The 17,584-nt window shown below is 39.8% G+C and overlaps 1 protein-coding gene across 4 annotated transcripts in view; it reads right to left on the reverse strand.

The window, feature by feature from the left end:
- GABRA6 (gamma-aminobutyric acid type A receptor subunit alpha6) overlaps positions 1-17,584 on the reverse strand; it is a 453,203-nt gene that overhangs the window by 165,652 nt on the left and 269,967 nt on the right. For all 4 annotated transcript variants that reach the window (XM_085851838.1, XM_085851839.1, XM_085851837.1 and 1 more), the window contains 2 exons: positions 17,437-17,584; positions 14,262-14,344 (listed from right to left, as the gene is read on the reverse strand). The exon at positions 17,437-17,584 is cut by the window's right edge and continues 73 nt beyond it. In XM_085851838.1, coding sequence (XP_085707964.1) covers positions 14,262-14,344; positions 17,437-17,584 — 231 coding nt within the window. The remainder of the gene's footprint in view (positions 1-14,261; positions 14,345-17,436) is intronic.

Here is a 17,584-nt window from a genome sequence, read left to right on the forward strand (position 1 = left end):
TTTTCATTTGAGTAACAAGATTTACATTGAGTCGGCTAAAACGTTAACTACAAAATTCTACAACAGTACAAAATACATTTGGAAAGAGTTGGGCTTGGTGTGGTGGTGTTGGTGGGGGGGGGGGGGGTAGGAAGGATCACGGTTTTGGATGAGGGATGATTTGAGATGGTGGGGTACAGCTGTCTTGAAGACCAGAAGGTAATAATAAGATTTAGGAGAATATGTAATTTGGTTCCACAGGCAGGAAAGAAGAGGAATGAATGAGTTGAAGTGATCAGTGATTCTTAACTTTGGGAGTTTTACCAAAAGGGGGTTGCTGATGGACTGCACACTCTCTGGAAATCTGGGAGTGTGGGGAACACGGAAAGAGCAGAGGGCGAAAGACCAGAAAGTAGGTGGTAGAAGACAGAGTTGGCTGCAATGTGAAAGTGGTAGGCCCAAAGACTGCGCTTCATCGCAGGAGACTCCAATGATATTGAAGGCCTTGGTTTCTGTGGCATCAGGCTGAGCAAGGTGTGGGGAAGGAGCACCAGTACAGAGTGGAGAGCAGTCATCCATGAAGCTGTGGATGAAGTCCTTGTATGTGGATAAGAGTTCAGCTGGGCCAAGTAAGGACTTTGCACGATGGAGGACGCCCAGTCGGTGACTGGCTTTGGAGGCCAACTCTGAAATGTGGTTTGCCCAAGAAAAATCATGGCCAATTGTGAGACCCAAATGTTTGAGTGACTAAACATTTTCAAGATTGTGTAAAAAGTAGATGGGAGGATTTGTTAGACAGTCCTTTCAGATAAAGATTGTGTGAGATTTCTCTGGATTGAAAAACATATTCAAAGTGTTTGACTAGCTTGTGATTCGATCAAGGTCTGAAGAGAGGGTAGAGGCTACTGCCTGCCTCGCTGAAAGATGAGAGATGTCACGGCAGATGGTGTGGAGTCATAAGCAAATCGATGAAGTGGAATTTCAAGACAGTCAGAGAGAAACTTTGACGAAGATTAGAAATAGGATCGACCCCAGAGCACTGCCTTGGGGTACTCCACCTCGACAGGGAGAGGAGGTGAGAGGATTCCATTCAGAGCCACACGTTGGCTACAAGAGTAGTGGAAGTCAGCAAGCCAGGTGTGCAGTTGGCCTTGGTTGCCATAGGCAAAGAGTTTGGAGAGAGCAAGGTGGGGTGCCAAAATGTATCCCTCCATGCTGATATTTGCCTAGAGAGATGGCCCCGATGTCACATCTGACATTGAGAGTCTCCATACATTTTTTGGAGATTAGAGGCAGCATGTGCAAGGTAAGGTGACCCGGTCTGAATCCGAATTTATGATCTGAGATGAGGCCATTGGCTAAAAGGAGGATTTTATGTCAACTGGGATGATGGATTCCATGACCTTGCTGATGATTGGAAGTAAGCTGATAAGTTTGTAATGAAGGGTATCAGTCAATGCAACTCTTTATGTAATTTAGTGATGTTGGCTGATTTCTAAGCGGATGGAAGAGGTGACAGAGCAAATGATAGGATGAAAAGAGCAGAAAGACGATGTGTTTTTAGGACAAGTGAACTGATGTCATCCGGTCCAGTTGCAGAATCAGAGTCGAGGGTTGACAGAAACTTCTCCACCTTCTCAGGTGCAAAAGACAGTCCAGGAGCAGTTCAGGATGACTGGGAAGAATAAGTAGAGAGAGCGAGGGGTTTGGCAAACACAGAATGGAGGCATTCAGCCTTCTCATGAATGGAGTCGGCTGTGATGCAATTTTCAGTGAGGGAAGGGAAAGACAAAGAGCATACTCCAGAGGCACCCTTAACAAGAGGAACTGTATGAGTGGGCATTTGGTGTGTGTGCGGGGGGAGGAGGGGAGGGCTGGGGGCTTTCGTTACAGCCTTGAGTGAGTAAAGGGTGGGGTGGGGGCTGTGTTTAAAGTTTCCTCAGAATGACGTGTCATTTTGCACAAGTGACTTCATTGACCCACCGCCATTGGCTGTGGACCAATGGGAGAGAGGAGACTTGTGGGAGGAGGGCAGAAAGAGCGGTGTGAAAGAGAAGAGAAGGGAACAAAGGCATGGAACAGGCTCACACGAGCCGGGTCGAAAAGAGCTCGTGAGTGAAGGAGAGCAGAAGGCAAAGGAACGTTTCACAAGCAGTTGGTGTTGAGCTCCTGTGGAAAAAGAATACTCCTTTCAAAAGCGTCGCCCTGCCCTCTTGATCCTGTCAGCCACGAAGGACGAGGACGGTTAACAGCAGCACCTCATCGACATGAGGCTGAGGTTGAGGAGGAAGAAGCTGAGATAGAGGAGGGCAAGTTGCATATCTAGCTCGTATATCTGGGACACCGGAGAGGACTCACCTACTGGGTTTGGGCACCTCAGGGACACGGATGCGTGTCCCCATCGCATCACATCGCCACTGCCCATTCCCCCCATCCATTTTCCTCTGCATTCTCTAGTATATTTGAGCTGTGTGAGGTGAGGGAGAAAGGAAAACACTGCTTTTCTTTTCTCCATACATTACTTTTATTTTATTTTCAAGTTCCTCTTGTTTTATTCTTCTCCCCTGAGTTAATGATGACCAAGTCTTTTTTGTAAATCTGATTAAAGAAGAATACGTGTGATGGTCGAATCTGCTTTTATGTGCCTTTTTGCTTTCTTGCTGAAAAATACTTGCATTTAAATGATTGCTTGCTTGTGTGTTTGTAATAAGTAATTGTTTGTTGCTATTTCCACTCTGTCTCGGTTGTCTTTTTCTTCATTGGTCCGACACAGTGCACAAGTATAGTTAGACGGAAAGTTGTACCCCAATAATTTGCTTTGTTAGCCAGCGCACACTCACTTTCATGCTTGGCAGTAATCCAAGTGTGCACTGAGGGCACGTGACCCCAATTAGCCAGCCGTCCACAGGTAAGGTATCATGCGAAGTAGTGTAACCCTGCCTAGATTGGCCGCGTGAATCCGCATTTGTGGTTGTCTCGCAACATGCCGGTGCATGGAGTTCTGTGCCCGGCGGCCTCAGGACCGGGCATTTGGCAGGGACCAGAGTGTTTCCCCTTGAGGCAAGCCTCAAACCCCGGATCCGTGACAATATTATATTGATATATAGCATGGTTCTTGGAAGCATTATGAAATAAATTTGTGTTCTGCAGTGTTCAAGTATACAATTCAATTTGTATCGGGATTGAAGGGGTTTAAAGGCATATAAATAAATTCATTCCGTGTGTACTGCCATTTTACCCAGTGTCTATTACATCACCCTATCTAACACAGTACATGGGTTATCCGTGCATCTTGGTTGTATCCTTTATAACGTCTTCAAAAACAGTAAGTTTCGTGTTTGGAATGATTTTTAATTTTGTTTGACTGCCAGGCAGGCAGACAGAGTAAAAATATTATCTCACTCCTCTTCATGCATGTGCGATTGGAATTAATTCAGAGCCAAAATATGATAATCAACAAACTTGTCTCCCTGTTCATGTTCCGATTTGTGTTCAAAATAGAACGTTCAATTTAAATAAGTTGTTCCTCAATCATAAACTGATAAGACGGACCGATGAATGGACGGACGGACAGACGGACATGAACCAATTGCTTAACCCTGTTTTTTGGTTGATGTGTGCAGGGTAATTACCTTGTGTGCAGTTGTGTGTCTCTCCCTTTTGTCCCCGCCACATTTATTGTGAATAAACCCTGTTAATGTGAACCTATTTTGTGGCCATTGAGGGACATGGAACTCCAAGCATGGTAGTTAATTGGGAAAATAAACCTGTACACGGGAGCATTTTGGAATAGCACATTTAAGGTGCCATTTAAAACGGAGTTGTTGACAAAACTCTGCTCGGCTTATCACTATCGGTGGATTCGCCAATGGCTGCGTGGTTCTTAAACTACTGACCTGCACACAAAATAGGGATGGACGTGGTGAACTCTTGTCTCCCACCCACCTAGTGGTTCATTGGTGGTTGGGGGCTGTGAGCACCATTACAATGTATTTGCATGTCTGCTCTCTATGGCTGGTTCAAACTAGCTGTTGCTTGAACTGATGCACTGTTTAGTGGGTTTGTTTGAATATAAACTTGGGGTGAAGCATAGCGAGAGACAATATTCTATACACCAGTGAAGTTTGATAGCATTTTGGAGAGTAGAGAAAGAGAAATGAGTCGTGAGGGAGTTAGGAAAAGACAATTGAGACTGGGCAGTCAAGAAGAGGTGTCATGTCCAGCTTTCATATTTGATCAACAGCTACAGAGTAGAGCATCGCACACTCAGTCTTGCAGGGTTCTTGGAAACAGTTGTTTCTTTTCACCCATCTAGAATTTGACTGCATAACTTTACACATGACTGCAACTCTCAGTGTTCTCCCAACTGTACCCTCAACCATGTTCATTTGTCGTCAGCACCCTCAAGGCTCTTTCACATGTATCTATAAGACCTTATGACAAATGCGTGTGCCTTGATGAATGCCCTCCGTATATTTTGCTTGAATGTATTACACTGCTACAAGTGGTTCAGACACCCTCAGGGCTCTTCTGCTACATCGATGACAAATTCACCAAAGTGCGTCAACAAGTAGTTGGCTGCTAACAGTCTCCTCTCCTTTTTGATTTATATATCTCTCTGTCTCTGTCTCTCTCTCCACATCATCCCATTCTCAAAACCTTCACAACAGACTAACTCCAGTAGAAGAACTGCATGTTTCGAAATGCAATGCCACATGCCGACTGCATCGGAATGGCTGTTTTTAGTTCAATCCCAACCTACCGGGAATAAAACCAAGAAGAGACAGCTAAATGGCAAGAATGTTACCAACCGAGCTATCTTGCCATCTCAAGATGACTGATAACTCCCTTGAGCTTATCACTCTTTTGCAGCTTCCCAACCTGCTCTTTAAGGAGAATAAAATGTATTGTATTTGAATCTCCATTTCCTTTTCCTTGTCGTTTTGTGTTTTGCAGTTTGTTTTTCCTTGCTGCTTATTCATAATTACCTCTGCCACCGAAGGTGAAGGAGGTTATGTTTTCACCCCCTTTCTGTCAGTTTGTTTGTGTGCAGGATATCTCAAAAAGTTGTGGACGGATTCAGACGAAACTTGGTGGACAGGTTGGGTGTGTGGCAAGGACGAATCGATTCGATTTTGGTGAAGATTCGAATCAGGATCTTGATACGAGAATTATTTAGTTTTTAAAGTGATTCTTCACCATTGAGAAATAGGGCCAAAAACAATATGGTACTGTATAGCATGATATTTCAAAAATATATTGGGCCCAATATGTTCTCGTGGATCAGGCATTACGTGGCGGAGGTATGCGCTCTACCGAGTGCTCTTCGAGTTCACATCGTTCACTTCCCTAACTGTGAGTGTTAGTAGATAGCTTTGCTTTTACCGCGTTCCCCTCTATCAACACCAACTTTTGTGAAACTAGTAATTCATTGAGATTTCATTGGAATCATTCATGTTTACTTACTTTAACTTAAACTTAAGTTTACTTAAACTTACGTTTAAGACTTACTGCCATTTTTCATGAGATGCCGCCTGAAGCGGAGATGCTGTCAATCACGGAGTCATGTGAAAGGGGTCACTGAGCTGAATAATCCGATGGAATGATTGTCAGGTTTTTCTGTTCTGTGCCCAGACAATTTCACAATTACATCTTTTTAACAGGGGAGAAGGTGCTGCACGGCACTCTCATGGTAACGAATACCCTCAGCAGGTTTTTCTTGCCTTCCAAATACATTTGGGATTTGAATTTGCTTTCACTGGATTTAAATAGATAAGCTCATCGAGCCAACATGCAACTCCTCTATCTCTATCAAAGATTCTAAGGAGAAGTGAATTCTTGCAGAATTTTTTCTGTATGGTTCACTTGGCTGCACCTGGTTGGGTTTGAGGGTTGTGGAGTAGCGGCTGAAACCCGAATCCTATCCAGGTTCCTCATGATGACTCCATTGTTGCTCTTTACTTCTTCAGGTTCCTTCTTGGTCTTCCGTTTCATTAGTATAGGCATACAGAAGTTTGCCACAGGTATTAAGCTTAAACGTTAAACAAGCCCATAACTACTCTCTGTCTGTCTCTGGTGCTTTGCCCGAAAGCAGGGTCAGTATTGTCAAAGCAGCCCCATAGCAAGTACGGTATTACATCAAGTAGTAAGCATTTGCACTTCAGGGAGAAATTTACATTATAATTTGATCAGAATACCCAGAGCGATAACATGTTTCCTCTTCATGAAAGACACTATGATCTGCAACCTCCACCAAGTAATGCCAGTGGATGGGATACCCAGTTTTACATCTGTCCCCGACGGGTGGAGCATTCCGTGATGCAGTGCTCGACCTGTGAAACATCCATCAGACAGTCTATAGTCGTGTTGGGAATTGAACCCAAGCGAAACAGCTCAAAGGTAAACGTGCCTCCTCTGCACCATCCTGTCATACTTATTTCACCCTGATGAAGGGTTAACACCTGAAACACATCAGCTTCTTCTTGCTGATGATACTCTCACATTCTCATATACATACCGACTTTGTGATCTACTAATGTTTTAGCAACCTAAAGGACCAAATACCACTACTCTTTAATGAATTATTGAATAAAGCAAATAAGGTGTTGAATAAATCATTTATCGTAAGAAGGTAAAAGCAGCAATACACAAGTTGCCACTTGGGTAGTATGAGGAGCAAGCACCCACGTTCATGGTCCTATAAGATCACTTGCATTGTACAAACAAACACACACCAAGAGAATACAAGACAATTTTTCCCAAGTACGCTAATGGATGCATTGTCAAGACGATGCTTATGGATACAGTCATGAAAAAATGTACATCGATAAGAATGGCCCAGTGTAAATATTCAGCCTATGAGACAAGCCTTGATTTGCCTGATTCCATCGGACTTTATATATTTTTATGGGCTCTAACTAAGGCTCACACACGTGGACATACAGAGGAATACACGAGCCACCACAAGACTGTAAGATGATTCAAACACAGCCACTGAGCTTTGGGGGAGTGCTGTCACTTCCCGGGGCATTATGGGTACCGGTGACGCCACAACAATGGTGCCACTTTTCTCACCGCACTCAGTGAGGCATTTTCTCAGGAAGAATTTTCTACCTCCCGATGGATACTTATGGTTGTTTGTCCATGCTTTTATTCTTTTAAATGCTAAACGTCAAGCAAGGAAGCAGCACGTACCATTTTCAAAGTCTTTGTTATGACTCGGCTGGAATTTCAACCGCCGCCCTCCCCAACTCGGAGTGGACACTCTAACCATTACATTGGTGATGCTCGAACAATCGGTGAAGTTAAACAGTTGATCCCCAGTAGTAAATGGAGGGGAGACTGCCATGGAAGACCAGATGTTGTAGGATGAGGGACGCAATATATCTCACTGGGTTTTGTGCTCACCTCCAGCTGCATGGCTATGGATTTGTTCACCTGTGAAGTCAAATCTGACTAAATGCTATGATTCTGTTGCTCAGTGAATATTGAAGATCCAGGACAGCATCTCTGAGGTTGGATGATGATGTCATAAATATGAGTATGGATGTTAAGTTACATTAAGGTAATGGTGAGCATAATTTAAGCACAGATACGGTAAAGTTCTAGCTCTTCCACGAGCCTCGACCATGTATCCAAAAAAAAAAAAAGAGTTTAATGGATGTGGATAAACGTACATACAGTGCGTGTTTGGTGGACATTATCTCCTCTATCTATTTCATTGCATTTCCTCATAGAATACTTTAATTTAAGCTGAGCTCGAATGAAGCACCAATAACCCAATTCTCAACCTTGCAGGACTTACCTATTGAGTTGCTGGATGAATAAGATCTTTGAAACTATCATAATCTTACAGGTTGGTGTGTTCTTAATAGATCTAACAACACAAGTTTACTTGTGTTAGATCCCAAACTTGTTCCTTCTTTAATATGGCATATATGCATTACCAACGGAAAGCAGTACACAGTAAACCCTTAAATATCGTGGCAGTTACGTTGCTGGAAAATGTCGCGATATTCAAAACCACGATAGTTAAAACCTATTTCCTATGGGACAAAGGGGGTTGGGTTCCTGGGCTTTGAGGAAATATAGAGTTATGTGGCCGCCAGCCACAAATAACCACATTGCAATTAAAAAAAACGTGTAAAATAAATATAAATCGGCTTTATGATGAAGGCTCCTGCTGTGTGGAAACAGATTAAATGTTCAGAAGCGATTGAACTCGCCCCCTTGCCCCCACCACTCCTCCACTATTAATCTCTGAAGTCATTTTCCTTTGTAATCTGATTGTGTTTCTTTTATAAATCACGAGTAGGGTTACCCTACCCGGCATTGCCTGGTCTATTTTTTTGTGGGGGCTGAAAACACTTCCCCACACCCACTAACGAATGGGGTCAGAATCATTTAATATTCCCTTTCACACAGCCACAAAAGCTTAGGCACTATAGCAAGGTTTTCAAATGGCCCATCAAGGTCATCTTTCCAACTCACCATCCCTTGAGATTTGCAGAAACCCCGTGGAATTGCAACTGTCAAGTGACCATGAGACCCAAAACCAAGAGAACGCAAAATCAACTTTGCACGTAGAGAAATGTGCTGCACCATACAGGGTGGTCACAAAGTCATGTCCCCCCCCCCACCTATAATCATCTATGCTGGTACATATGTTCCATGTATATATATATATCTTCTTCTTCTTTCAGCTGCTCCCGTTAGGGGTCGCCACAGCGGATCATCCGTATGATCCGCATAGTGATTTGGCACATGTTTTACGCCGGATGCCCTTCCTGACGCAACCCTGGTCGCCTCTTACGACACAGGGATATGGTACACCTATTTTAACCGGGGCATACACCGGCCCAGTATACTGGTACTCATTTCACCGACCTCGGAAGGATGACAGGCTGAGTCAACCCCCTGGTGTATTAATTCAGTGGCCCAACGGGGCTTGAACTCAGGACCTTTTGGATCCCAAGCCGCTGCCCGAACCACTGCGCCAACACCAGGCTAATAAAAAAAAAATTAAAAAAAAATTTCACATTAACCTGAATATATATATATATATATATATATATATATATATATATATATATATATATATATATATATATATATATACATGTTCCATGTATATATATATATATATATATATATATATATATATATATATATATATATATATATATATACATGTTCCATGTATATATATATATATATATATATATATATATATATATATATATATATATATATATATATATATATATATATATATATATATATATATATATATATATACATATATATATATATATATATATATATATATATATATATATATATATATATATATATATATATATATATATATATATATATATATATATATATATATTCAGGTTAATGTGAATATTTTGTTTTTTTATGAGAATAAAAGGCTTGTGTATTCATAGTTTGCATTTGTACCTCTTTGTGTGTTCATTGTATTAATTTATCAGGTTCTGCAGAGGGGGTAACAGGACTTTCTGAATACCCTGTAGATTATATTGGCTGAGGCATTGTAAAAGTGTTACCTTACAAGTGGAATTAAATGTTGTTCATCAAATGGATGCTCATGAATGTGACATTGATGTTTCTGGGGTTAAGTTTGACATTGATATATAAATATGGTACCGTTCAGGAAGAAGAAAATGTACCACCAACTTCAACCACTTCCAGAAGAGGTTTATTTGTCTTTAAATATCTGGTAATTGTTTTGTATTTATTCATGCATATATGTACTTGAATGTAACTTTCATTAATCAAAAAGGCTTCGGCATTATCGAGCACTATAAAATCCCCAAAAATCAAAAAAAAAAAAATCAAAATTTTGAAAAGTTTTCTTTACCTAAAACACTCTCCGGCATTCATTGATGAACCTCTGAAAGTTTAACAAATATCCGTTCAGTCATCTCTGAGAATAATAGCGACACTCAGACAAACAGACAGACAGACAGACAGACACACAGACAAATGGCTCACTTATAGCATAGATTCTGCAGTTCAATAAACCAGCAAATAAATAAAATTAAAAGAATCACTTTTGTCTATTGGTTTACACTTTGGTGCCACTCCATTATTAACTGTGAAAGCCTCGTCGTGCGAGATGACCATCACAGCTCAGTACAAAACTGTGATTGGTCGAAATTAAGCCCCGCGATAACTAAATCGGTGCATAAAGAGGATTCCGTGATTGGTCAATACCCAGGATATGTAAGGGTTTACTGCACTCACAACTTCTACAACTTATTGGTGAAGAAGACTGGCAGTTACATTGTCATTTTCTGTAGAGCTATCAAGCAAGGTGCACTTCTTTGTGTTATAATGAAAGTTTACCTTTGAGATGCACCGTCTCTTGGATGGATGTTATGCTGGGAACCCATCTGATGGCATTAGTTAGTGGATGTTAAAGATACCAAGGTGTCTTTCAATATATATGATACAAGTTCAGGGGGCAGTTAAGTATTACACATCATAAATAAAATGGTGCATCCAACCAAAAAAGTAACTAGATCTACCATGCTGGTCTTGCAATAAACAAGCAAGAGTAGATCCAGTCTCATCGACATATCACGTGCTTCCCAGCAGTCAGCCCAATGGACACTAGGCGTCAGAACGTGTTTGCTTTTATTCCCAAAGTCCATCTACATATACATGTGTTCCAATCCTGAAAAATCTCACACTCTCATTATCTCTCTCCAAAAGGACTGTCTGGCAAAGGACCTCATATCTACTTCATGAACAATCCTCTTGAGGGGGTTCAGTCATTCAAACTCCTGGGTATCACTGTAAGCCATAATCTTTCTTGGGAAAACCACATTTCAACGTTGGCCTCAAAAGCCAGCAACTGGACATTCCCCCTTCATACAAAGTCCTTCATTGGCACACCTGAACGCCTATCCACATACAAGGCTTTCATCTACAGCTTGATGGAGTACTGCTCTTCTCTCTGGGTTGGCTCCCCTGCCTCATATCTTGCTCAGCTTGATGTTGTGGAAACCAAGGCTTCCAAAATCATTGGAAAATCAAAGTTAATATGTAGAATCTTCACAAACTACTCCAAAGTGATAAATCAAAAAAAAAAAAAATACAGACAAAATGTGAATAACTTAAATTAACAGAGAAAATAAGATGATTCTCCATTGACGATCCTCATAAAAATTAGCAGAACGAGAGCAATTTTAACGTGAAGAATGGGCAAACATTTCAAAACGTGCTTTTGAAATGCAAAGCTGGGAGAGACCTACCCAAGAAAGACCCATAGCAGTTAGTGTTGCAAAACGTGCTTCCACCAAGTACTGACCAAAGGTGCTGAATACTTCTACAACCAGTGAATTTTGATTTGTACATGTGTTTTTGCAGGTATTCCTGACATGTAACCTCCTTCAATCATAACGGTGTTTAGTTTGATCTCTTCAGTTATGAATTAAAAACTTCATTTGGAAAAATTGTTTCGACTAAATTCATAATTCATCTATATGTGGCATTATTGGTATGGGTGAATACTTTTGCAGCCCACTGTATATTATGTACACATGTAAATCATTCAATTTGTGCTCAATAATTCCAATATTGTAATTGTGCCTAAAAATATAAAAACAGTCATTAGGTTCAACAAGGTATCTCAGTTGCTTTTATTTGTGAAACACCGTGGTGCTTCTTTCACCAGTTTCATGCGAGTGCATGCAATTACGACCGCCTTGGCAAGTTTCAAGCAATTTATGCCAGTGCTATAATGAGGAAAGTTGTATCTGCATGACTAAGCGTTTCCTTGACTAATTTAGTTATTTTTTGTCTTTTGATAAAACAAAGACAAAATAGACAGAATTGCAGAGTTAGAAAAGCAGGCAAAGATCTTGCTGGGTAAACCAAAAGTTATCATGCTTCAACTTAGCTGCTGTTTAACCTCCAAAGGGTAAGTGTTCATGAAAACGTCAGTGAAGTCTTCTCCAGGAAATTCCAGGGGCAGAACAGGGTGTGCAAACATTGCACAAAATAGAGCAATCACTCAATATTAACTTGGCACCAAACTAGCATATTTGATGGAGACAGGAAGCATCACACTGCATTATTGATGCGATTTCCATTCCAGTTATTTGCTAATGCAAGCTGCAGCTTGAAAGCTCCTTTCCAAGTGATCAGTTGCAACGACCGGATTGAATAGGTTGATGGAAACCAGATTCGATACTTCTGTCATTAAGGGCTAATGGTATTTTATCACAAATAGCAACTGCGTCCAATCTCCCACCCGATTCCTCATCATTTTAGGAACCATAACATATTGAAAGGGCTGACAGGATGGCCTAGAGATACGAACATTGGCCTCTAAGCTGTCTAGCCTGGGTTTGAATCCTGACTGAGCGATAAACTGTCATCCCAGTGTTTCACAGGCAGGATGATTCATCAATGTGTGTGCTGTCCCGCAGATGGACGTTAAACGGGTGTCCCATCTGCCAGCATTTGTTGGTGAATGTTAAAGATCCCAAGGTGTCCTACGTAAACAGTAGGTGAGTTCATTATCACCGGAACCCTGGCCAAATTACAAATCCCTGCCCTAACAAGTTGATGGCATTGCATAAGCGGGACAGCCATGCCCTAGGTCAATGATGCTACCCTGCAGCCTTGTTCTGCATATGAACAAAGAAGAAGTGTATTAAGACAGCCTTTAGTTATGGTTCCAAGCATTCTTTTCTCATGCCATATAATCATTGTGCTGGAGTAACATTTGGATCTGAGATGGAAGACTCGCTTTGAGCATACTGCGAGATAATTTGGGAATTGCATTACAACACCATGAGACCCTTGCTCATTCATTGTTTAAAGTGAAGGCAAAAATGGTTCCAATTTGAAGGTGAAATGCTATGTGAGGAGATCTTGTCCAAAAGACTGATTGCACACTTTGAAATGTCTACTTCAAGTTGACAACAAAGCATTCATCAAGGATTTTGGATTGAATGCAGAAGTTTCATTCAATTTTGCTTCAAACAATTGTGTTAATCGAGTTTGCTGTCTGACCAAGAAACAATCCTTTGAATTACCAAGGCATCGTTTTCATTAGTTCTCATTCTCTTTTCCATTTCTGAAACACTGCAGACATTTATGCATTTCATTACAAGACAAGACAAACTCGCATTAATTGACATCCGACAATGATCCCACAATTGCCCAAACTGTGATGCAGATTGATATCTGTAGCACATATTTGCAATTGGAAATGGGGCCTCACCAAGCGAGCAACGTGAGATTTCACCCACAAGTAGTCGTACAAATTCACCGAGAGCTTGGGTTAGTTCGGGTTGCACACTTACTGACTATTGCCCGAGTGGTACAACGCTAATATGGGAAGGCACAGGCGCATGATTGACACGTCATGCTTTAGTGTTTAATCAAGAATTGGCTTAAATATACAAAAAGCATCATAACAGGTTCTTAAACAAAGAGCTGAACTCACTGCATGACTTATCATATGCCTTTGATGGCACAATAAATTGTTTTTATCCTTTGTGATTCAAAATGATTTGTACCATTGCCACATCTATAACCTGCACTTTGGCCAAAATGTTGCCTGTACCCTTCCACCTGCAATCCTTTCTGTGCTCTCAATTGTGTTGCATTATTATAATTTGTGCAAACACTTATTTGAAATGCTTTATATTTGCAGGAGTAAAAGAAAAATATTTGTGCTGCACCACTTCTATGCTCGATTGAATTCCCAAACCACAAAACCTGCTGCATGTGCCGAGTGCATAGCACAAAATGCCTTTCTGTCAAAAAGTTGTGCATCAAGCAAATATGAACTTTTTACCTTGTTAGACTATCTGGGAAATTGCATCAGCTTTCTAAAATGATGTAATCAAAAGACATATTTATATAAATGTGTTGGCGTGACGGAAAGAAACGTGCAATGTTGATTTTTATATTGGCATATACGGATTGTGAATATAACATCATTGAAACAACATTATTCATGCAAAACAACCTTCATGAAGTCGTATAGAAATAGAGTACTTTGCAATTACAAAAGCAGATTGTGTTCCACTCATAAGCAGAAAACGTCTCGTGCATGTAATCGAGTTTGTTGTGATTTACCAGAGCAGTATTTATTTCATGAGTAGTCAAACATTGGGAATGCAAGGCTTCTTAAAAGCTCATAAAACAATGCTTTAAAGTTTTAAACAATGCCACAAGTTTACATAAAGATAGAGCACTCAACACAGATTATAAAATGGTTATGTGGTACTCACAGCTGCCAAACTTAAGTGGACATGAATGTCCATCCATCGGGAAATCCACCAAACGCATGGGACACTCGGCATTGATGGTGAGTCTGTAAGTGAAGGAACAAAATAGTGATTGGGAGGAAACGCTTGGCAAATTCTTTCACTTTTATTCTAAATGTTCCTGTTCTTTTGCCTTATAAACAGCTTCATTTGTTAGGTTTGCCATCTTTGCTTGGATTATGAATAAAATATGATATCTGCTTTAGCCAAAGGTGTCAAGAAAAATTCCATGTAATCCGATTACAACACGCAGAGATTGTGTGTTCAAGGACTTCCTTTTCCTAACATTTCTATTGTCGCAAAAAATTGAGACAGCTTTATAAAACTGGATTTCCAAAACAATACTTCCCTGATGTAGAATGCAGGAATGGAATTGTATTCCTATATCCTTGCATCCATTTAACTTGGACAATGTTTGAGAGAAAATTAAATATTGTGTACAGCATCAAGTTGAACTTCCAAGTTTTGAACTCTTAACCAGATTCTACTTCAGTTTATTTTGCTCAACAATACATGACCCTCAACACAATACTGCCAATATTACATCTTTCTCAATCTTTATTCCTTTGTCAAGTTAGAAGTAAACCAGATATACTATGTGTGTGTATATATATATATATATATATATATATATATATATATATATATATATATATATATATATATACATATATATATATATATATATATATATATATATATATATATATATATACATATATATATATATATATATATATATATATATATATATATATATATATATACTGAGTGCGTGTATATATGTATACATATATATATATATATATATATATATATATATATATATATATATATATATATATATATATATATATACATATATATATATATATATATATATATATATATATACATATATATATATATATATATATATATATACATATATATATATATATATTTATACATATATACATACACACAGTATATATGTATATATACATATATATGTTTTTAAATATATATATATATATATATATATATGTAAATTCCCCCACTGGCATAATATGATAAAAATGACTCAATGTATGGCTCAAACCAAGGGCCCCTCTCACAGGTCCTGAGAAAGCTATCCCACAGAGCCAGCAAGTCATCAGAATAAAATCAGTTTTTCCCATTGACAGTACGACAGGCCCTTAACAATGGCTGATGTCATGTGTGCCTGCCCCAGGCAGACCCTACATTTTGAATCAAGCATGAGTGCAGGGCCTGGATGCATGTAAAGTGTGTGAGGCATATCTATATGTAGTGCACACCGATTTCCACATATATGGGCAGACAGGACAGACTGGAGGTATGCACACTCGCTTCTAAGCTGTCGAGCCAGGTTCCCAAATCCCAAACCAACTATAAAATATCACTGTGGTGTTTCGCAGGCAGGGTAAAGCATCATTGTGTGTGCTTTCCCTCAGATGGATGTTAAACTGAGTGTCTCATCTGCCAGCTTTAGTTGGTGGACGTCAAAAATCTCACCGTGTCTTTTGCAAAGACTAAGTGAGTTATTGCTGCCACTCTGGCTAAGTTCTGAACTTCAGCCTAATACCATGTGTTCTAAGTGGCCTAGTATTCTTGGAATCCCCTTGAGAACAGGTTACACTGCTTGCAATCTTCGAGTGTGGTTGTTGGCTGGGCAACAGCTTCTGTACGATAAACAAATTGACAAGGTAGTTTGCCTGATTTATGTGAACGACCTTCTTCAGGTCCTAAGGACAACAAAATATATACTACAGAGATATATATCACTTTGCCATCACAAACATTATATATATATATTAAACAAAAGGAGCACACTGACCCGAGATGTGACATGACACTGAACTGACGTCATGCACATAAATGATGCTGGCACATCACCTCCAAACTAGGATGACATCCATGTGGCACACAAGTTTTTGCAGACTGAGATGTATGCCTTTATGGTCATGAATAAATGAAAGCAGAGTTGTTGATCCAGATTTCACACTTGTTATGAGCTCGTCTGTACGACATACTGCAAATAGCTTATTTGTGGCCACACTTAGATTGTTAATAAATAAATTAATCAACCCCCCGAACTTGACGAGGCAGCAGGGCGCAGATCGAGTCCCATCACAGCACTTACTGCACGACTTGTGAGCAAGAAGTGTTGTCTGCCACATGAATTTATTGTCTGTGCCCTGATGATTCCCAGTTAGGAGGTTTGCAGTCAGGAATAGCAAATGAAAATGAAAGGAGCACACTGACCCAAGATGTGACATGATACTGACATCAGTATGTATGAATCAAACTTTTCTTTGATACATACAGTATGTATGTATCAAAGAATTGAATACAAATTTATTTGACTTGTCAACTCTACCAATCTGACCTCAAAACTTGACCCGCTCAAATTACGCCACATAGTAGGCTCTCTTTCTCTTTTCTACAGGTATTACTTTGGTTTCTGCTCACAAGAACTTGCTGTTTGTGTACCTCCACCATTAGTGAGACCAAGGAATAGTTGACAAGCCACTACATCACATGATTATTGTGTGGCCATTGGCAACTCAAGGGTGGGCCATTACGATGTTTGTTTCTTCCACTCCACTGCCAAACTCTGGAACTCTTTACCTTCTCACATATTCCCAAATACTTATGACCTTCCCCTTTTCAAAAAGCAGATTTTTTTACTTCCTCAAAAATGCTTGGACTATTCTCTCTTTCCTTATTTTTCTATCAATGCAGTTCTTGTATTTAAGGCCTTGCCTTGATGAGGACCATTTAGTCCATGACTGAAGCCTTCACCATTAAAAAAAAATTAAAAAAATGTAGCTGGGGTACCTGACATTGCCCGGTGCTATTGCAATCATGTTGGCATTTTGAAGAAATATATATATATATATATATATATATATATATATATATATATATATATATATATATATATATATATATATATATATATACACACACACACAGAGTCAAGGCTCGTGAAGGAGGTAAATGTAGAATGGATCCGGATGCAACAGAAAAAAAAACGAACAGCAGAAGGAGGGAGAATCCTGTTTTTTTGGCTTCTGAAATGTTACAACCAAATGGACTGGACCGTGAGATATGCGGAAGGCAAAGTCAGACTGACCTCATAGTGTAAAGCACTGTGCCATTATTCATGATGCGGAAAAGTTTGTTGGGAGCAGTCATGTTGTGAGAAATAGACTTCTTTCCATTTCGAAAGTAGGTATCAGGTGTCCAGATACGCTTCAACATTAGGTTGTTAAGACGAAGCG

The sequence above is a fragment of the Eptatretus burgeri genome, chromosome 13, assembly GCF_056783735.1.
Source record: "Eptatretus burgeri isolate ZD-2024b chromosome 13, Ebu_testis_v1, whole genome shotgun sequence".
NCBI classification, from domain to species: domain Eukaryota; kingdom Metazoa; phylum Chordata; class Myxini; order Myxiniformes; family Myxinidae; genus Eptatretus; species Eptatretus burgeri.